The sequence below is a fragment of the Dermochelys coriacea genome, chromosome 3 (genome assembly GCF_009764565.3).
Source record: "Dermochelys coriacea isolate rDerCor1 chromosome 3, rDerCor1.pri.v4, whole genome shotgun sequence".
Classification (NCBI taxonomy): Eukaryota; Metazoa; Chordata; order Testudines; family Dermochelyidae; genus Dermochelys; species Dermochelys coriacea.
This window is the reverse complement of record NC_050070.1, coordinates 17,744,433-17,767,005: the sequence shown is the minus strand read 5'-3', so window position 1 is coordinate 17,767,005 and position 22,573 is coordinate 17,744,433. Positions and strand designations below refer to the sequence as shown.

The window sequence follows — 22,573 nt, the reverse complement described above, 5'->3', positions numbered from 1 at the left end:
ACTGCACTGATCTTCAGTGGCAATTTAGTTTTGTTTCCCTTGTCTGTATTGTCACTTAAATCATTAAAGCCATAAAGAAGTTTCAGTTAATTTATTTTCCGTTTTTCATTCTGGCACTTTGGACAGTGACAGTTATTTCACAGCTCACTTCATTGTCACGAATGCTTTATTTATTTATTTATTTATTTATTTTAAAGACATATTAGCACATTCATTGGCCAGGGCTGGAGAAAGGGGTTGTGGAAGAGAGGAAATTGATTGCATTTCCATCGCACCAGCCTTTTAAGATGTCAGCCATGTATTGTGAATTCTGATACCCCATCCCAAGCCTGTGGGATGTATCCTGTTGATCATATTCATAAAACAAGGTGCACGCACAAGTGAAGAGAACGGTAACTTGTATTTACATACATACATCAAACATAGAGCTAAAACAGTTTGTAACAGGATCAAATGAACCAAAACAAGTCAGAAGTAGGCAAATATTAATGTTTTGACCCAATTTCCTTTCCCCATGCCAGAGCCCTCCATCCTTTCCCTTTACTCCATACATGACCCAACTCCAGCCTGTTGCAGGTTCTCAACCCTGTCCCTCAGGCAAGGAACATTAAAAGTCAGGCCAGGGTAAAACTAGCAACTGGGCTGCGACAGAGGCAGCTAATTAGAAAGGGGCCGAGAGGAGCAGCAAATCACAGCCTGGCAGGCTCATATAAGAAGAGCTTCAGGGCAGAGCAGGACTGTTAGGTTGCTGATACCATAGAGTGGGTGTGGAAGGTTGGAGGCTTGTTCTTTTAGGGGGTGGGTGGAACTAGGAGTGAGAAAGGTACTAAGGAGATGGAAGTTTTGTGAAGTAGACCCACCAGTTCCCTAGTAAGTTGACTGATTTTGTGTAGGCCATTGAACAGCCATTGGATGATAATGCTGTCACTACCAACCTGGGCTGGATTCGAATCCATAACTTAGAGGCAAAAGGTAGGCTAGCCCATTATCTAATTCCCTGAGCCATCACTCCCTCGCTTACTGCACCACCTCTTATTGTTACTTGAGGATTCTGGCTGTAGGAAGCTTTAAATTTTTTATTTGTTCTCTTTGAAATTGGGCTGCGAGAAGCCATTTATTTTGTGTTGGACTCTTACCACACAAGGAGTTACTTTAGCAAGCAACTGGATGGTAAGCATTGGCCAATCTGTTTCTACCCAGACATGGCTAGAAAATAGACTAGCCATGTCGTAAACATTGTCTTAGCTAGACCAGCAGCACTCATGCTATAGTCTCTAATCCTCCAAAGCCCTTCCTGTTGATTCATAGAATTAAATGTGTTGAGAATCAAACTTGTCAGGGAAGGCAGGTGGATTCATATGAGGATTCATCTTAAAGTATTCTATAGAATGCAGGAGCTGAAGAATCCCTGAATTGATTTTGCCCATGTAAAGGGGACACTGTCAGTTCAAAGTTTGGTTTAAAGGAAAACGGTTTAAAAACATCTAAAATCAGTACAAATATTTTTAGGATTAAAAAAAATCCACTGGAAACTATTTTTTATATATAAACAAACATTATTTCATTACCCCCATCCTCCCACCAGCTGGAGCTGGCCAATTTTTTTCAAATTTTAAAAATGGCCTTTTTTTCTCAATCAGAAATGTTCATGAACATTTTTCATTTTCTTGGTTTGGTATTCAAACCTCCCCCCACCCATCCACTTTTTTTCCAATCAAATTTGAAAGCAAAAAATTGCCGTAGGTTGGTTTGATTGTTTTGGGATTTTTTTTGGTTTGTATCGTTTTTTTTCTCCTTTCCCTTTTTTTAATGCAAATAGGGGAGGAAAGAAAAAAAGGGGGATGGATTTGGATGGAAAGTAAAATGAAAAATATAAAAACTGAAAATTTTAGAATAAAAAATTATTCCTTTTTGAACACTGCAGAAAAAAATTACTTGAAAATTTCAAAAATTTTGTCCCATTTCCTTCCCCTATTTTTCATCCAGCTCTATTTGCAATCCTGTGTTCAACTCTAAGTTCTATTAGCTGTATTGTGCTAGTGCAAGAGAACCAGGAAGTGAAACTAACTAGGGTTTTTGTTGTTGTTTGCACTGTTATAGCTGTGTTGGCTTCAGGATATTAGAGAGACAAGGTTGGGTGGTAAGGTAATATCCTTTATTGGACCAACTTCTTTTGGTGAGAGAAACTAGCTTTTAAGCTTCACAGAGCTCTTCTTCAGGTCTCCTTTTCACTGTCCAAGCTGAGAAAAAGGCAAAGAGTAAACACGTGTTTAAAAATAAATCAGATCAGTTGTTAAAAAGCTCATTTTTAAATACTCTAAAGTGTCTGCAATGCAGCTGACAAATTTCTTTTCAAACCGTGACTGTTAAGGAGAGGAAGTGTCCCTTTAAAATTGTTTGTTACCCTTTGAGAGCCCCGTAGCAGCATTGAGGTTTCACTGGTCACATAACACTGCAAATAAAAATCTGGATTAAGCAGCATAATAATAGTGAGAACAACAAAGCAATGATTTCTGGAGCCTTCATTAGTGATTCATACAACAGCCATTGGAAAGAGGCTACTATTTTCAGTCTGCCTAGAAATTACAGATGAAAAATTAAACGTGGCTGCTGGTAAGGAGTACTATTTCTCATTTCTTTTTAACATACTTTTGATGAGGCAATAAGATTAACACTTAATCCTAAAGCCTTTCAGCAATTCACTTTATCGTCATTCTCTATTTATGGGGCCGGAGGGAGAGGGGTGGATGGATTTATTAGGACCGATTAAAAAGAGTTATACATGTATCATTTGACTTGGAGGGAACATAACCATATAACATATTTGAAGTATTTTAAATATTTGATCTAAAGACCCAGGAAGAAGAGGAATTATTTAGCGAAATAAAAGTGGCCTTTCTAAACCAAGGAGTCATAGGATGAAATAGAAGATGTGAAAATTAAGTCTATCCAGAAAAGTTACCGGATGCTAGATTTATTCAGCTGTGGAATACTCTCCCAAGGGCAGTTCTCTGTTCTCCCAGCTTCATAATGTAAGTAGAAGGCCACATTCAATTACATTAAAAAGTGACAAATTCAAAACTGACACAAGGAAAGTGTCCCACAGCACGTAACTAAACTGTACCAGTATGTCATCTAGGCCAAAACCTTAGCAAGATTCAAAAAGAACCTGGACCTCTAGGTAGAGAACAAGAATAGCCAGAGTTATGCTAGTTAATACTTACAAATTTTGGAAGAAGAAAAGGAGTACTTGTGGCACCTTAGAGACTAACAAATTTATTAGAGCATAAGCTTTCGTGAGTTACAGCTCACTTCATCGGATGCATCGGATACTCTGAAACCTGAAATTTTGGAAGAGATACTAATCCTTATGCTTCAGCCATTAAACCATTCTCGAATTATTGGGAATTCTGAGCTGTAATGTGGACGATAGATTATCCCAGCTCTGCCTAATGGGAGGTTACCTGCATCTTCCTCTGAAGCATTTAGTACTGGCCACTGTCAGAGACAGAAAACCGAACTAGATGGACCTCAGGTTGGGCAATTCCTGTCATAAGAGATTTGCTTGGCACATTGAAAACTAGACTGGAGAAAATTTGCATAAACTATCCAATAGCAACAATCCTGTGTTGTACATTTGGATTATGTGACTCAATAGGACATTTGCACATCTGTTTTTTCTTGTTCTGGAATAATTGTGCAGGGGTCATGGGGTTTGTGAAAATAAATCACTGCAAATAAAAATCTGGATTAAGTGACATAATAAAATGAACTGAGCAGAGCAGCAAAAGCAGTCACTTAAACTGAAACCTCACTTCTAGAGCTGTCAAGTGATTTGTACAACAGGCATGTGTGCTGCTGTTATGGATGGAAGCATTGCAGTGAAGCAGTGGCCTCTTCTGCTGCAGGGTTGTGTTCAAGATGAACATAACTTGAATCAGAACCAGCAAACAAGGGAACCCTGGCATCTCAGAAACTTACATTAAAGAGTGTGTGATCTCAAACTCAGCCAAATGCTTCACAGAACAGCCCCGCTGCTACTGCCAAAGGCGCTGCCTGTCTGTACATTTTTGTCCCCGGGACACTAGCTGTTTGCCAGTTTGTGTGGGAGGCAAGGGTACAGGGAAAGCTGAAAAATTATTTTTTAAAACCAAACTGCCCAACTGAGTGAAGAACTAAACATATGGCTCCAGCACTGCACATGTAGGAACCAGTCATAAGATGGGAGATACATGACTTTCTGGAGATTTTAAATGCAAAGTGGGATAAGGTGCTAAGCACTCTAACTGGGACTTCCGGAGGGGCCCAAGAGCATTAGGCACCCAGTTCCCTTATGCCTCTTTACGAATCCCAGTCTTAGTGTTCATTTTAGTTCCACCTTTGTCCCTGAGATGACAGGCACCTAGTCATACACATTGCTCACAGTGACTGAAAAATCCAGCCTGAGTGAGTACTTTAACAAACACCAACAACAGAACAGTCTCCCCTGTCACAGCTACACTCCTCTCCTTCTGGGGCTGTTGGCTTCTAAGGAGCACCTGATACTGCTAACTTAGAGGGTGGGGAAAGTGAATGGTTAATAACAAGTATAAACATTGCAACTGCTGTATCAGCCTTCTGCCTTTCACTCTGTCCCTGTCTGACCCAGTAACATTTCAACAAGCTTTAACATCACTAGTATTATGGGCATTGCATCATGCTTTGGGTCAATGTATAGAAAGACTAAATAAAGACTGGTTTCAGAGTAGCAGCCGTGTTAGTCTGTATTCGCAAAAAGAAAAGGAGTACTTGTGGCACCTTAGAGACTAACAAATTTAAAATTTGTTAGTCTCTAAGGTGCCACAAGTACTCCTTTTCTTTTTAAATAAAGACTGAATCTGAAAACAGCCAAGTCAGGGCTTTTGTCTCTTAAAAATGTCAGCTGAAACTTGACCCTGGGCCTAAAAGGAAAGATGTCTCATTGTTCTCATTCCAGTTCCACATGGGCCACTGTCCGTTTGCCAAAATTGCCATGTTACAATTCAGCACAAGTTGCCATTTGTGCAGAATCTTCTGCCCGACACATTAGCCTAGCATTTGAATTGGCTTTTCTCTGAAGTGTGGCTGGTCTACGTAATGGCAGTACACAAGTTTGCACAACAGCTGGCAGCAGTACTCTTCTTTGCAGCAATAAACTAAGATGGCTGTCAGCTGCTGTGTCTGCCAGTTCTTTCGGAACAGTTGTTCTGCCAGTGTTTACGGGGATCCATCACAAATGAAGTTCAGTGCCATCATTCCTATTGTCAAAGGCTTGCAGCTTCCAGGATGAATTCATTGCCTCTCTGCCCTTTATTCTTACTGAGGCAGAGTCTTCAATGAATCACTAGCAAGAGGAGGAAATCATACTGTTCAGTAGGGCTGGCTCTTTGCCTGTGTGCCTCCCTCCTCTACCCATCCAGCTTATGGAAAGTGGTGCTGGTTTGATTAGGAGTCTGACCAGGAGTTAAAGCTTAAGTCTTTGAAGGAACAGGAGCTCTAGTGGGAAGGATAAAGGTCTTCACCCATTCCGCATGTAACTGTTGGGGCTGCTCAGTAATGGAGTACACTAAACCCTGCGGTGCCAGTAGTGTGCCATGTGTACTGCAACTCGGAGGCAAGCAGTGTAAGTGCTTCAGGAGCTAGGCCGTGTAGGCACTAGCCCTGGTAGGTCCCAATAACCACTCAGACACATGGCTACGTGAAAGGGTATTTAACTTGGGCTGGCAGGAAAGGGAGTTTGCAGATGTCCTATGTATAGAGACTTAAAGTGTTACAGTTCATGTGAGCACTGAGGTAAATGTTTGGGCCCTGGGACAGTCCAATCAAGAGTCAGGGCTCTTCAGGCCTACTGCCTGGGATGCCCTCTGTAGACCAGTTTCTATTCAAGCAAATAGAAGCTTGCAAGTATCATAAGTTTCATTTCAGTAGCCAATGTCAGGTGCCCCAGAGGGATGAACAGAACAGGTAATCATCAAGTGATCCATCCCCTGTTGCCCATTACCACCTTCTGGCAAACAGAGGCTAGGGACACCATTCCTGCCCATCCTGGCAAATAGCCATTGATGGATCTATCCTCCATGAATTTATCTAGTTCTTTTTTTAACCCTGTTATAGTCTTGGCCTTTACAGCATCCTCTGGCAAAGAGTTCCACAGGTTGACTGTTTTGTGTGAAGAAATACTTCCTTTTGTTTGTTTTAAACCTGCTGCCTATTAATTTCATGTGGTGACCCCCTAGTTCTTGTGGTCTGAGAAGGAGTAAATAACACACCCTTATCTACTTTCTTCACACGCCAGCCATGATTTTATAGACCTCTCTCATCTCCCCCCTTAGTCGTCCCTTTTCCAAGCTGAACAGTCCCAGTCTTATTTATCTCTCCTCATACCGAAGGCGTTCCATTGTTGTCCCATTTCCGAGCCTTTTCCAATTCCAGTATCTCTTTTTTGAGATGGGGGGAGCCCCATCGGCCCGCAGTGTTCAAGGTGTGGACATGCCATGGATTTATAGAGAGGCAACATGATATTTTCTGTCTTATTATCTATCCCTCTTGTAATGATTCCCAACATTCTGTTTGCTCTTTTGAATGCCGCTGCACATGGAGTGGATGCTTTCAGAGAACTATCCACAGTGACTCTTTCTTGAGTGGTAACAGTTAATTTAGACCCCCCCCATCATTTTATATGTATAGTTGGGATTATGTTTTCTAATGTGCATTGCTTTGCATTTATCAACATTGAATTTCATCTGCCATTTTGTTGCCCAGTCACCCAGTTTTGTGAGATCCTTTTGTAACTCTGCACAGTCTGCTTGGGACTTAACTATCTTGAGTAGTTTTGTGTCAGCTGCGAATTTTGCCACCTCACTGTTTACCCCTTTTTCAAGATCATTTATGCATATGTTGAACAGGACTGGTCCCAGTACAGACCCTGGGGGACACCACTATTTACCTCTCTCCATTCTGAAAACTGACCAATTATTCCTACCCTTTGTTTACTATATTTTAACCAGTTGCCAATCCCTCAATTCTAAGCCAGGCTCAGTTAGTGTTTCTCCTTGCGGCCGCTCTGCACTAGCTCACTGCATGGGCAGCAGGTATAATAGGCATGGGGCGGCTAAGGCGCTCCAAACAGGATCTGCTGCCTTTGGAGAGCTACCAAAAGGGTGCCAGGGCCAGGCCCCCGCCCACACTCCACCCCAAGGCCCCACTCCAGTGTCCTGCTCTTCCCCCGGGACCCCTCGGGGGAGGGGGCAGAAAGACCCATGGGCCAGAGTCAGGTGAGAAAATAATATTCCTTTGCTTACTGTTACCTGAGGTCTACCATGTGTGCTCCCCCCCCTTCCTGGCTCTTGCCTTTGGGGGCTCATGCGACTCCTCTTCCCACCCCCGGTCTGCTTCTTCCCCCAAGCCCCGCCCTGCCCGCTGCACGTACTTCTGTCTCTTTGCCCCACCCACCTGTCGCGCCTCTTCACCCCCTCCCCTGCATCCCCACCCCACCTGCTGCTCATGCCTCTTCACCCCCTGGCGGGGGGCCTCCTTGGGGGAGGGGGTGGAGAGAGGTTCGAGTGGCCGGGGGCTCCTTGTGGGAGAGGGCAGAGAGGTGTGGGCGGCAGGTGGGGGGGCTCTTCGAGGGAGGGGGAGAAGAGGCACAAGTAGTGGACAGAGGAGCCTCTGGGGAGGGGGCGAAGAGGTGTGAGTGGTGGGTGGGGGAGGGCGGTGGGCGTGGGGCTGGGGGGCGTAGCATGGCTGGGGCCTCGGGGGGAGGAGGCTGCGGGGGGTGGGCCTCAGGACGGAGCAGGGGACGGAGCCATGGTCTGGGCACGGGTGGCCCCCCTGGTGCTCAGGCTTAGCCACCCCAAATGTAGGAGTCATGTGTCACCCCTGGCTCCCAGCCAGGCCACTGCTGCTCCTCCATTAGTCCCACAGACACCTGCACCAGCTGGTACTCACTCCCTGTTCCACATGCGGCTGTGCATACGGTTCCCGGGGAATCTTTTCTGTTTTCAGCTTCCCTGCAGCTCCTGACTTACCATGCAGCCTCTGCATCCAGTTTCGCTGTTGCTCCTTGCTAGCTATACGACTGCTGCTTTCAAAACAGCACCCAGCTACTTACTGGTGCAGGACCTTTCCCCTTACCTGGCCAGGAGGGGAGGCTGATGGGAGTTATAGTCCCTGCTTAGCAGACCCAGCACACTCCTAAGGCTGGTACAACAGCATATCGGCTCCCATGGAGGCAGGCTCGTGGGGGGCATTGCAGTTCTCAACTGGGTGATGCGAGTGTTGTGGCCTTTATTTTTAAAAAAGAGGTGGAAAAGCAGGTGACAGGAAAGGGAATCAGGGTGCCAAGCAAACAGCAGACCTGTGGATGGAGAGTGAGCCAGCACTGAGGGCACAAAGGAAGACAGGAAAGGGTTTGACTGGAGGCCTGCAGCAGAGAGCCTTGTACAAGCCCATTATGTAAAAAGGCAGGGATTTGAATTTTCTGCTCCAGTCTCATCTTTTTGTTTTGTTTGTTTGTTTAAAAGTTGTTTCTTACAAAAACAAAAACAACCTTTCTGTCTCTGGGACTCAGACTTCCAGATGCCCTCTTTAAAGTGCAATATAAATAAATAAACAGTTATAATAAATAGCAGCACTGTTATTAACCCATTTCCAGCCCTGTAGCGGACATATGGCGTAGCAGAAACAGCTGATCCCATCACTATGGTTAGCATTATGGTGCTCTCACACAGAGGGCCCATAAGGACATGACACTTAGTATGTGATGAAATATAACACCATGGACTGTGGGGCAGTAAGGTGGCTTAATGGCCACATAATGTGCTGAGGTCTATAACAAAGGGAGCAATTTCTATGTTTTTCAGCCAGTCAACCAGCTGATTGGTACAATGTATGATCTTGAGGGGTGGGGGTGGGGGGGCGCATAAGAGGGAATAAAGAGGAACATTTGGGGAGTTGCCAGGGAAACAATGTAAAATGTAGGAGATAGATATTGGAAGCTTGTGCCTGAGCCCTTGATATTTGCACTCGAGGCTTCATATTGTAGTTAACGCTTCTCCAGCCAACCTGGATGTGGTTCCCATGGGAGCCTCTCAACACTGCTCCTTAACTGAGCACAATGGGCGCTGCTGACCCCTGCAAAAACGGTATACGCATCCCCCATGACTGAAGCCACTGCTTTTGCAGAACTCCCATGCTGCCAACTCGCCACACATTGTGAGCCACACAAGTGAAAAACCAAGCCTCAGACTGAACAATGCAGAAAGCTACTTCTAGGCAACCACTGCAGTATCAAGAATTGGGCCCTGATTCAGCAAGGTGCTTAAGTATGTGCCTCACTTTAAGCATGTGAGTAGTCTCATTGACTTCAGTTGGACTCTCCACAAGCTTAAGTATTTTGCTGAATTTGGACCTATAGCAGGAAGGTACTTTTCCCTTTTAAGGTTTGAAAAGAAAACATCTTGTGCTCTGTCCAGAGTCTTATCTGTGGTCAGAGCTGCTGCTGGGTATTATTTGAATTTCATTTACAGAAAATATATCCTAGTGTTGGAAGAAAGTGTCCTTCGTTGAAGTGCCTGTGAGGGGCATGGATAATGGCTCTGGCAGAAGGATAATTTTTAATAAAAGAATCTTCATCTTGAATATTAACTACCCATGGCTGAAGATTATATTGGTCTATGGCTAACACAGCAATATCTGCACTTGAAGCTACAGCGTGAGTACAGTAGTTGTACTACTCTAATTGAACCCTTCTTGAAAGGTATTTCCTAAGATTCATTTCCTTAAGATTGGAAAAGCTCCTAGGAAGTTAAGAGGAAATCTGTTATCTAAGGCTAGTTCCTTTCTGTGAGTGAACTATAATCCATTTAACAACAGCTTTAGCTGTATCTTTGCATTTCAATAAGCCTTAGTTTTAGATGAATTTTGTTCTGTTCAGAAATTTTAAATCCAACTATTGTTCTTTAACGGTTGCAATATTGTGAGATACAATGGATATATGGAAGTTTGCATTATTATCTGGCTTATGAATTTTTCACTTATTTTGAAAACATTTTTGGGAAACAGAATATTAACTGTGATTTGAGGCTGAAAAATTCATTTAATGCTCAGGCTATCTTTTTCAAAGGCACCAGCTGAGTACACATTCTCCTAGGACTTCATATTCATAAGAAGCCTTCAGAAATCTTAGATAAAAGAAAATGCAATAACCCTTCACCCCCATATACATATATGAAATAACTGGAGATTACTTTTAAATAAAATTTCAACGAGATTCTGGCACCCATCTTCTGTGCATTTCTTGACATAAACAGGATTGTCCCCAACAGCAACAACACATCTGTCTTGAAGATTTAGTGAAATTACAGTAATCTCAATACTTTACTTATTTTCTTGTCTACATGTCACCACTTCTAGGCACATGTATGTTGAACATAAAACACAACTCACTGTCACAGTATCAACTCCGGCTGCCTGTATTGGGGGACATATTAGAAATATCTATGATAGAGATGACAAAAGGATTTAAAAAAACCCACATAATGTAAATTTAAATTCAGATCTACTAACTCAAGGAAACTCCTGCTAGAACAGGATTTGAAACATGCCCTGAAGGATAACCACTACAGGCTGGATCAAACCAATAGAGAAAGTGAATTCCAGAGTATGTGTGAAGCATGATGTCTCAAATAAGTTTTCTGTCTTGTTTTTTTATTCACATGAGGGAGGGGCTAGAAGGTATTCATTTTTCAAAAGAATGTTTATGGGGGGAAATGTGTTCAATAATAATACTTTGCACTTCTTTAGCGTGTCGCAACCATTTAATAAGCCTAACTAAACCCATGTGATGGGGAATTATCCCATTTTAGTTAAACTGAAGCAGAAAAAAGTTAAGTGACTTATCCAATGAGACACAGTGAATCAGTGACAGCACTGGGTATGGACTCTGGGAGTCCTGACTAGTCCCATTCTTTAAGCCTGTGGATAACAGTGCCTTTTGTTTTTCACATGGGCTGCAGTTCTAGGTGATGAGTTAAATGACAAATAACTTTGTTTTTTTAGTGTAATAGCTGCAGCCGTTACTGCTATAGCTGCATTTATTTTAGATACTATTTGTATACAGTATATTGGCAGCTGGGCTGTGTAAAAGCTGAAACACTTTATAAAAGATGTCAAAGAAGGAACAAGACAATGTCCTTTTAAAATTGTCTTCATTATTGATATTTAAGGTCTCATGGCTGCATCTCCTAATTTATAAAGTTAAGTTTCAGATGTTTGGACCTTTGTTACATTCAATCTTAGTTGAGAAGAGGATTAAGGATTCATATGATTTCCTGCATTCAGGACAATTAATCACCAATCCTATAAATCCAAGGATTTAATACTTTTGAAATTTCCAATTTATTCCAAATCTCTATATACTTATACAGAGCTATTCATTTTTATTTTGCCATAATGCTCTAATTGTACTGTTAATAGCTGTAGAATGGCTGAACTGTATTGACTGTATCTGATTTAAGGTGCTGCTCCTGCAAAATGTTGTATACAGGTAGATCCCAGTGCCTGCACAGAGCCCCATTGACTTCAGGGATCTGTCCATGCAATGCCTAGCAGGGTGGAGGTTGTTAAATTGTAAACTCTTAAAGTGGAGGAAACTAGAACTTCTTCTGTGTTTGAAAGCACCAAGCACACTGAGGTCACTCAGAAACAACATAAATATGTGAATGTGACATTATTCAATGACTTATATAACTAATTAATATGGTATATGATTAGCCACAGGACCAACTCCTACTGGTTGTGTAAGACATGTAAATGATCTGAAACATCCTTCCCCAGCGAGAAGGGTATTTCTTGCATCACTCAACCCTCCCTTATAACATCCCCAAACTACTGTGATGTTTGGATCTGGCTCAGAACTTCATGGCTTAGGACCTCTGTACTATTGACAACTTGTATAAGATACAGTACCTGACTGCAGCACGCTTCTCACATGCACCCAGTGTTGAGGTTATGAATTGCTCACATTTGTTATAGATTAGATGAATAATTCATCTGATTTTTTGGTTAAATAACTTTGGAGGTGTCCAAGGAATCAATGCTCACTAGTGCATTTTGATTCCTTTTTGCACAGCAGGTGTTCTTCTGAAAGAGCAGTATGTTGTTTACTAGATTAAAGTATTTAATTTTATAGGTAGAAATCCTGGAACCTTGTTTATAGAGAAGCTTGCAATCCTCCTTAGTCCATACCTAATCTAGCTGGGTAGATGCTTAAGATCTCCACCTGCACACAGTTTTTATATGCAACAATAGATGAAAGCCCACAGGAACACACACTTACATATTTTCTTTATAGTCAATTTTTAAACTGATAACAGTGTAGTAATAGGATTGTGTTTAGACTTTAACTATATATATGCCATGAACACTAAAACTGATTTGTTAACGACAATGTATTTTAAATTGCTGTATTGTTTGCAAGTGAACAAAGAACCATTTCCTATTTGAAGGAGAAAGTCTAGTAAGTTTCCTGACATTAAGCAAGGAACTTGACTAATTCTAAATCCTTATTAATTTAACATAGTAGAGACACACAAATGTGGTGGCCATTGCTGTACCCCAACAAACTTTCCAAGGCTCTTACAGAAGAGAAAAGACAGGGTAGAAGGCAAGGGGCAAATTGAGGGTGGGGAAGGTGGTAATACTCTTGTAGTAGATGTTCCAAATCTTGATCACACATGATCAGTGGGATCTGAATATATTGTGAGGTTTGCTAGGATTCTCAGGTGTGGGCTCTCTGCTGTACTGCTTGGATGGCCTACTGGATTTTTAGGGCTTGGCTCCCCCTTGAAATGATGCAGATGCCTTGCTGGGCTTAGTACCTTTCTGGTCCAAGAGGGAAAAAAAAACCCTGGTATCTCCCAGGCCCACCTACTCATGGTGTCAAAATTTGAGGCTGCTATTAGTAAGTGGTACAGATCTTCATAATATGATTGCCCCTTTCCTTTCTTATGTGCTTTGAGGAGCAGGAAAACAGTTAATAATGCTGACATTTAAAGAATCCTCATTACACACCTGAATTAATCCCTCATTGAGATGAACATGGTAGTCCACACCTCTTAAGGATATAATATGGTTTTAGATTCCCTGCTAGTTCAGGCATAGTTGTATGGGTCACATTTTCAAGGTCACGTCAGCAGGCACATGGGCTAAGAGAGCTACAAGACAAATTTTTGTGCTCCATTCTAATTTGAAAACAACTAGAAAAAGTTTCCAAATTTTGCATGTGAATATTTGTTATGTTTAGAAGTAATAAAACAATCCAAACCACAAAACACTACCATAAGTGTCTGAAAAATATCTTCTCAACATACTTAGTTACCATCTGCTAACATTGTTGCGGCATCACAATAAAGGTTTCAGAGTAGCAGCAGTGTTAGTCTGTATTCGCAAAAAGAAAAGGAGTACTTGTGGCACCTTAGAGACTAACAAATTTATTAGAGTATAAGCTTTCGTGAGCTACAGCTCATCCGATGAAGTGAGCTGTAGCTCATGAAAGCTTATGCTCTAATAAATTTGTTAGTCTCTAAGGTGCCACAAGTACTCCTTTTCTCATCACAATAAAGTGTCACATATGGTTCAAAGGGCTGATTTTGGGATAGGAGTGAAATAGTAGATGTCTCAGACTCACTGTTTACATGCCAAACCTAGAAACATTTGTACCTGCTTTCCAGAAACAGTATAACTATACAAGTGCTAGTACAGATGCAAGTGCTAGCATGAAAAGGGCTATAAAGTTTTCATGACGTGACAAATATGCCCAAACCCTGTTACGCTGGTGCTTATACCATTACCAGCACTGTTGGAAAAGAGGTATAAAATTTTCTTGTGTAGATAAGAAAAATTTGTCTTCAGAGTTTCTGAATAAAAACTATGAGAAGTTCAGGATCTGACCACCAGTTTGGTTTTTTTGCCTTCAATAAAGAAAAAAAAGGCAGAACTGTCTACATATTTTTTATTATACGAGTTCTCCTGTAGTCTAAAACTATAAACAAATCAGAGGCAAGATGGTAAGGAAGCCCTTTTTCTGAACCCTGTAGAAAGCCAGATGTCCAGACACAGACACAAAGGCCTGGGCTATGATTTCTAGGAAAAAAAAAAAAAAAAAAAAAAAGGTTGAGAACACATATTGCTGAGTAGAAAAGTGCTAGTTTCCAAACTTGGTGTAAAGAGGGCTAAATAAATAAGAGACAAGATTTATCGAGTGATGAACCCAACATAATTGTACAAGATTAGTTACAAGAAAAACTCAACAGATATATCAATTGTAATATACAGACAGTTACGTAAAGGCTCCCGTCCCGTGTGACAATGATTTTAAAACTGTCCAACTATAACAGCTACTGTCATCTTAATTCAAAATCACATTTTACAGGTTGACGGTTCTGAAGAGCTGCTGGTGTCTAGACTTTTAGAAGAATGTTCTCTTAAGACTTCCAAAGAACTAGTGATATCCAGACTTTCTGAAGAAATGGGTCTATACCCTTCTGTAGAACTGATGATATCCAAAGTTTTGGAAGAATGGGTGCTATAGCCTTTTGAACTGGCATCTCTTATGATTATCGCCTGCATGGATCCGAATGTTAATGGAACAAAGCCTTCACTGTCAGTTGTGAGAACAATCCAGGTTGAACCTATGAGGACATTAAAATATCTATTTATTAACAATACTTCTTTTTTTGCAACTCAGTATATTTTAGGTATAAATAATATTACCCAATACTGACCCTTTCATGCAACACAAAATCTGAAAATTGAATTTTACAAGAAATGAATGTTTACTGTTTTTTCTAGCTAACCCTAGAAGTGAGATAAATTGGATTTTCTCTGAAAGAAAATACATGTATTGTTGTGTAATATGCTGTTGACTGAAAATTAGACAACAGCTGTGCAAAAGCCAGTTCTCTCAGGCCAACTTTCCCACCAGAAGCCACAGCTACAACACATATATCTTGACACAACTTTAGATTAGGCATCCGGAATGAAATTCTGAACAACAAGATCTAGATGTGCCTTTTTCTTCTTTTCTAGTCTCCTGTTCAAATTAAATATTCATAGGTCAAGTCAACAGAATATTTAAAACAAGATAAAGCAATACATAAACCAGTACTCAGTCTCTTACAAGTTATAAATATTTATACATTTAGTGCCAACAGAGCTAAATAAGATCAACTACCTACTATACTCTTGACATTTGAGTTAATATTTTAAGTAAAACCCAACTCAAAACTCTCAATTTGGCATAAAAGCCCCATCCTGGATACCGGGCTAGCCTTCTGGTCTCTCTGAGTGCAGCCCCTCTGACGTCAGGCCTTTTGCATTTATCTGTCCCTGGGTAGAATTCTGCAATTCTCACACTCTGACACCAGGGCATGAGCTATAGTGTATCAACTATACACAACTGTGTATCAGCTGTGGGTACCAAGCAAGTCTAACCGGGTTTGGCACCTATAATTCTTCCCTTGGGGGTGTCTCTACAGAGAAAGGCAACAAAAAATGATTAAGAGTCTGGAATAGCTTCCATTTGAACAGAGGTTAAAAGGACTGGGGCTGTTCAGCTTAGAAAGGAGACAACTAAGGGGGGATATAATAGAGGTCTATGAATATCATAAATGGTGTGGTGAAAGTGAATTAAAGAAGTGTTGTTTATCCCTTCACGTAACACAAGATTCAGAGGTCGCCCAATGAAATTACTAGGCAGAAGATTTAAAACAAACATAAGGAAGTACTTCTTTGCACAACGCATAGTCAACCTGTGGAACTCATTTATTGCTGAGGGAATTCTGTGCCAAAAAATTAAAAATTCTCTACCAAAAAATTTAAAAAATTGCAAAATTCTGCATATTTTATTTGTCAAAATACTACTATATAATCACACCAGTTTCAATTATTTTGGTAATTTATTTCAAAATACCTGCCAGCAACTATGTCAGTAACAATACAAACAATAAAAAAAAAATCCCCACAGGAGTAGAGAGTTAAAGAAACCCCTATGACAACCCAGTTCCTGTTTCTCTTTCCAGTCTTCCCCAGAGCCCAGCAGGGGGGCCAGACACCCACACTCCCTTCTCCTAGAGCCCAGCTGTGGGACACCCACCCCCCAGCCAGACACCTGTGCCCACCCCCCCCAAGCCCAGATACTCTCAACCCCTCTACCCCCGAGCGCAACTGCAGGGCACCACCCCAGCCCAGACACTGGCACTCCTTACCCCCCAGAAATCCAGAGACAGAAACAGACTGATGCTGGATCCTGGGCTTGTACTGCATTTCCTGCACGCTGACTCCTTTCTCCAGGGCATGCCAGGAACTGCAGCTGCTGGGAACTCTCCAGCTCCTCCTCCTCCCCCTCCCTTCAGCAGTGTCTTTGGGCTTGTCTACACTTACATTTTATAGCGCTCTAACTTGCTGGCTCAGGGGGGTGAAAAATCAGACATAGCCTTCTATTTGCGAGCCAGGCTCTGCTGGGTTCAGCGGCCCCTAGTGGCAGCCAGCAGCTCTGCAGCATATTTCTATGAGGGGAAAAAAGGAAATTCTGCGCAGAACATTAATTCTGCACAAATTGCGCAGTGGTTCAGAATTCCCCCAGGAGTAACTCATTCCAAGGGGATGTTGTGAAAGCCAAAAGTATGACTGGGTTAAAAAAAAACCAATGAGATAATATTAAAAGGGAAAAATTCTTCAAGTCCCAAATCTCTGGGCCTGATGCATTTCATGTAATATTCTTATTAGTGTTACACTACAAACATGCTTTCAAACTGTAAAAATGTTACTGGATCAGAGGTGTATACTTTTGCTAATTTCACATCCAATAAGCAAGTCTTTTCACATTTCATCTCATCACTTTTGCAATCACAAAATAAAACTGGTTTGAAAAAAAAAGTTAGTTCAGTAAGCACATTTCCCAGCTGCTCCATTTACTTCTATTACGTAACACATTATAAGAAATGTCACAAAAAGATTATAGTTTAAAAGCACATGAACTTTAATCTTATGCTTAATGCCTCATTTGAGCCTCACTTTACGATTCAGGCATTTGAAGATACTATTACTAGTATGAGTAATATAGCCAGTAATATTACTTATGTTCATTTAAAAAATGACAAAAACCATGATTTTTTTCTACTGAAAAAAATAAACTTTAGACAATATAACTAATCATGACTTTTTGATAAGGCATAAAATAGAGGCCCTAGTCACTGGTGGTCATTAAAGATTCCAGGGGCCTCCTTGTAAAAGAAGTTATGTTAATCTCACTATCCTGGACGAATTTCAGTTTAGGTAATTAGACGCTGCATTTCCAAAATTTGTCTGCTTTTCCCTAGTGGACTTGCCATAAGTCTGTGTGCGCCACTGTGTGCTGTCCAATAATCATCATGTTTCACCAGAGAGATGGCTGCATTTCAGTGGTGGCTGAAGTAATAACTTTTTATACAGTATAAAGGGTTTTTTTAATCTCTCAATATTAAAGGTACTATATAAATACAAAATTGTATTAATAAACTTTCCTAGAATGTAAGCACTGGTGAATGATGCACAATGATTTTATCTAGTCATAGGAATATAAAATATATCTGAACTCTAACCACCATGTACTGAAAAATCAGTACTCCTGAAAGTATGAAGCAGTAGCCTCCATCTTTAACAGCTGCAAACAGCAACATGCCAATGGACTTTTCCTGCAAGGGTTAAACTCTAGTTGTTGGAAATTATTGTACAGAACATTTCCAGCAGAGAAACATTTCATATCTCAAAGATGTATGTTTTATATCTTTGCCACAAACAAACATGGGTTGGATGTGGGGTATGTGTGGGGTGAGTGGATAATGGCAGAGAAGAAAAAAATATATATACAAGATTGATTTCTCCTGCCATTGTCAAATAGAAAAACAAGCATAACAAAATCCCCAAAGCTGCCTTTGCTGTGTTAAAAAAGAACTAAAAAATTTGGTTATATCAGAGTAGATAAAGAAGTTGACAGGTTAAAATACTGAACAGGGTTTCCAAGAAATGATTAATTGAGACAACCAGACCTGTTAGTCAGAATTCTCTTTGTAAAAGAGCTAAAAAGTCTGAATAAAAAAGGGGATAGATATGATTTTCCTGCACCTCCACCTGTTAGTTAAAACAAAGGCAAATTAACATAAAGCTTTGAACAGGAAATCCAGATTTTAGGTAAAAAGGAACTAATTTTAATACAAGAAAATAAATTGGGTATATTCTTAATATACTGTTATTGTTTTTTACACCTTGTCTTTTTTCTAAATAAGACTATATGTGTTGCTAATGCAAACTGAGCATGTCACATATCTGAACTTCATTGTATTGGATGAACAGAACTTACCATGTTGCATTTCAACAAGAGAGAGACCGAAAATCTGCTGAACTATACTTAGACGGAGTTTACCATTACATAGAATAACAGCTCGCCTTTCATCTACCGCACTTCCAGAAAGCTGCTTCTGTAGATACAAGAAAGAAACCATTAGGTTTTGGATCCCAACAATTGTTTAAACTCTTAAAAAATTAATGAGGGTAGCAACTAAAAGTTGCCATCCATGGGAGTAGGTTTAATTACCTAGAATTTTTAGATGTGAAAAGCATTTCTTTTTAAATATGAAAGAGCACTAGACCTTAATAGAACTTCATCAGAAGGCCTTGATCCTGTAACTGAATCTGTATATGTGGACCCATGCACTGAAGTAAATGTGAATCCACAAAGGTGCAGGGGCTTGGATCTGGCTGTAGGATATGAGCATAAGTGAGAAGGTGGGGGTAGTGAATAGCAGAAACTCATTAATAGAAATCATATCATTTACATTGTTTAAAATCTGCAGAATAATGGAACCATTGTTGACATAAATTGAACCCTATTAATAGTTAAACTATAACATTATCTTTACTTCTTTTTTAAAATATGGCCCTACGTGTACTACATGCACCAGTGATGAAAATAAAGTATGGATGAAAAACAGTGAAGCAATATACTTGTGAAATGGCAAAATTTTTTAGTTTAAAATCTTATGCGATGTCAAATATTTAATCTTTTTTTATTTCCTGTCAGGGAAATCTGATAATAGACAATTCTGTTAGCACCACGACCATAGATAGGGACTGGGATACAAGTTGGTAAAACATCTCTTCTGCATAGGAATTAAAGCCCCAATCCTTCTTATACCACATAGAAATTAAGGCCCTAACTAAATCCAACTGAATGTAATGGGATTTCTCATGTGTATAAAGTTAAACGCATGAATAACTGTTTGCAGGAGTGGGGCCTTATTGGGCATAATCTGGAATGAGACTCTTGCAGAGCTATACATTTTAAAGATATCTATAATCTTAAAATATATGTCCACAAACAGATTTTACACTTTAGCTTTCAGCATTAAAAGTTACCTGATAAGTGATGTTAATAAAAGAGGGCTCCTGAGAAGACGGGTATGCTGGAAGAAATTTCTTCCTGGATTTTAGAAGTTCTGTTAGCTCAGAAAGGTGATGCTGTACTTCTGAAAAATTGCCACATAATTTTTCTATGTTCTTAGATAAATAACTTGCTTCTTTTTCACCTAGCAGACTGTTATTTTTAGGAGAATTTGAAATTTCAGGAACTACATCCGCCTGACCTTTTGGAGATGCTGGTCTGTTAGAAAATGCAGTAGGTGTTCTAAGCCCATGCAGGACCAATGATCGATTAATTGGTTCAACATCCAAAATTTCCAGAGCTGGAGGAAAATCCATGGAAATCTTTCTTTCTTCGATGTCTCTCACACTTGGCAATAGGCGTTGTTCATAAGTAGGGCTTTTAATTTCTTCAATAAGTTTTCTTCTGCTACTAGGAGATTGAATAATAGCATGACCTGGTATCAGGAGTCTGCTACTTAGAGGATGAACTTCGGTAGAGAGAATTTCTGGTGGCTCTCTTTTCACAGGTATGTTCAAAAAGGCATTCAAACTGGAGTTACCACTAGTTCCTGCAGATGCTGAAGAACCCTCTTCAAAACTTATTTCTTTGATCATCAAACGGATGACATACTTGTCTGACCTTGACGATGGCAGAAATGCTGGGTCTGTGAATTTCTGTTTTCCAACTAAAATCAATAACAATTTATTGGTCAGGAAGCATAAGCCCTTTGGTCTTTCACTTTTCTCAAGCTGAATTTGTTGAATATTGGGTAAATGGGATGAAGTCAAAGAATAGACCAAAATAATGTTACAAGTATTGGAGGCTACTGACACAGTACGAGTTTTATGATCAAAAGCCATTATGTCAGGGACCAGAATGCCTGGGATGCTGACTTTTCGGGTGGTCGTTACCTTTCTTTCAAAAGTCACCAAGATCAGGTGTGAAGAGTCCTGGCCACTTCCTGTTAGATAATCCTTGTGCCTAAGATGGATAAGGGGACTGGAACTAAGTCTTTGTTTGCTGGAAAGGATATGGGTTAGATCCACAGGAACTGATGAAGGAGAAGGTACTGAAACAACAGGCACAGATTTTTCTGAGTCTAGTGATTTTTTTCCCACATCTATGGAGAACTCTTCATCACCACATAACAAGGTAGACGGTGAAGGAAAAGAATTTGTTTCACCACCAGCTGGGACTTCAAATGCAATACCTGAATTTAAGCCACAGATCTTATCTAACGGAAGCTCAGTAGCAACAGCAACTTGGGAATCCAAAGTAGCTTCTACAGCACAGATGTAGCCTCCCACATCAAATACTGGGCAAAAGAAGCAAGCAATTAAAGTTTTCTGAGCATCATCCCATATGTAGGAATGAAGGGCACTGCCTATAGCAACTACTAAGCGATTGTCTTCCTTAGTCCAACAAGCGCAGTGGATGAGACCACTACCTTTTATATCAGCTTTAATTCTGGAGTTGTTACGACGAACAGAGTGTAAGACGGAGGCATCCCGTGTAGTAAGCACAGCCAAGATCTCTTTCTTTGGATGCCACACACAGCCCTGGGGAAGCACTGGAAATGGCTCACCAGTTTCACAAATCTGAGAAACCAAGAGTTTATTCCTTTCTGAAATGTTGTAGTTCAGCTGCCAAATAGTGATGTGCTTTTTATGCTGAACAGCAAGCAGAGTCGTGGTGTCTCTAGTACATGGGCCCCAGTAAAGCCCATGAACATGTTCAAACTGACCAATAACACTCGAGTCACCAAACTTTGGTTCTCCATTGTGAAGGTGTAAAGCAGTCAGTATCACTTGCTTCCCATCCGTCCAGGCAATACCATGCACAGGGTGGATTGCCTGATACAAAGCATTAAGGCCAGTTCTCAGAAGTTTTCCTTTTCCCAGCTCCATTCTTTCTAGTGAGAGGCATCTGTAATTATTGAAAACAAGTGATACATTAATCTTGAGATTTTGATCACAACTCTGCAGTTAAATGCATTATATTGTATCAGGTAAATCAGAGATGGGGAAAAAACCACTAAGTCATCTAACATATATCATCCTGCCAATGCAGCATTATTCCTTTCAGTACATTTTCTAGTATTTGTATCTGTCCTGGGGGCAGTGTTGATATTCTCACTAAACTCCACCTGTCAAAATTCAGGGTAACTGCACCCACATTCTCCCTCTGTGGTCCAATAAGGCCACTTACTCTCAGATTTCCAGCCCCCAGGCTTCATCTCTCTTGGGTGGAGACCTGCATCTCCCTCCTGACCAGGGTTTTTCCAGGCTGCACAATTCTCTTCCTACACTGCAAGTTTCCCTGCAAGTCAGACAGCCATAGGAGGCCTGCTTTGCTTCCTCCTCAAAGGTTAAAAACAGTATAATTGCCCATGGTTTAACTAGAGCGGGGTCAGTCAATTGCTCCTGTTTGAGCTGGAAGGCTGAACTCAGCCTGGTCACTGTGGCCCACTTTCCCTCAGCCTGAGGTCAGCAATCTGCATGGTCACAAGCCATACACTCACACGTTTAGACAGCTAGCTAAGGGTCAGGGCTCTTCCAGCCAGCTGGGAGCACTATTCTCTACCTGTCTCCACTCCAGCAAGCAAAGAAAGTTTGCTGAAGGGGTTGCTCAGCAACCCCCTGCCTTCCTCTTCTCTTTGCAGGGGCAGAAGTCAGTGGCTCTCTTATGCTGCTCTCCAGGCATCTGGAGGAGAGGCGGCAGCAGAGATTCGTGGCTGGGCTCTCTGGTCCAGTCAGCTCTTGTCCTGGCTTTGTGCCTCAGCATAATTTTGGATTAGTCATAACTGGCTCTAATTGGCTAGTAGTGCCAACATCACCCACAATATGGCTACTCCTATCAACAGACCAACTGCGTAAAGGAAAGCAGGGAGGCAAAAATCTTGTGGTTCAACATACAACTGTGAACATGACCAATAAAACACCATGTTTTAAATGTCTTCAAGAAACAAATACAAAAATTAGCCTCTCTCATGTGCAAGCTGAGTAGAATACAAAACTAATAAAACACCATAAATGAATCATAGAATATCAGGGTTGGAAGGGACCTCAGGAAGTCATCTAGTCCAACCCCCTGCTC

At 40.9% G+C, this 22,573-nt stretch overlaps 1 protein-coding gene and 1 long non-coding RNA gene across 7 annotated transcripts in view; one reads left to right on the top strand and one right to left on the bottom strand.

The window, feature by feature from the left end:
- The first annotated feature begins 8,956 nt into the window (after nucleotides 1-8,956).
- On the top strand, nucleotides 8,957-14,744 carry LOC119852566. The gene is made up of 2 exons (XR_005291728.2): nucleotides 8,957-9,730; nucleotides 14,450-14,744. It is a non-coding gene; the product is annotated as an uncharacterized LOC119852566 (long non-coding RNA).
- Nucleotides 14,013-22,573, bottom strand: part of LOC119852563 (WD repeat and coiled-coil-containing protein-like) — a 26,912-nt gene continuing 18,351 nt past the window's right edge. For 2 of the 6 annotated variants that reach the window (XM_043510173.1, XM_038393879.2), the window contains 3 exons: nucleotides 19,471-21,403; nucleotides 18,416-18,533; nucleotides 14,013-14,708 (listed from right to left, as the gene is read on the bottom strand). In XM_043510173.1, the coding sequence (XP_043366108.1) occupies nucleotides 14,437-14,708; nucleotides 18,416-18,533; nucleotides 19,471-21,384 (2,304 nt within the window). In that variant the 5' untranslated portion in view covers nucleotides 21,385-21,403 and the 3' untranslated portion in view covers nucleotides 14,013-14,436. Of the gene's footprint in view, nucleotides 14,709-16,197; nucleotides 17,498-18,415; nucleotides 18,534-18,649; nucleotides 18,814-19,470; nucleotides 21,404-22,120; nucleotides 22,346-22,573 lie in introns of those variants that run through there. The other 4 variants (XM_043510172.1, XM_043510174.1, XR_006279717.1 and 1 more) reach the window with 4 other exon arrangements.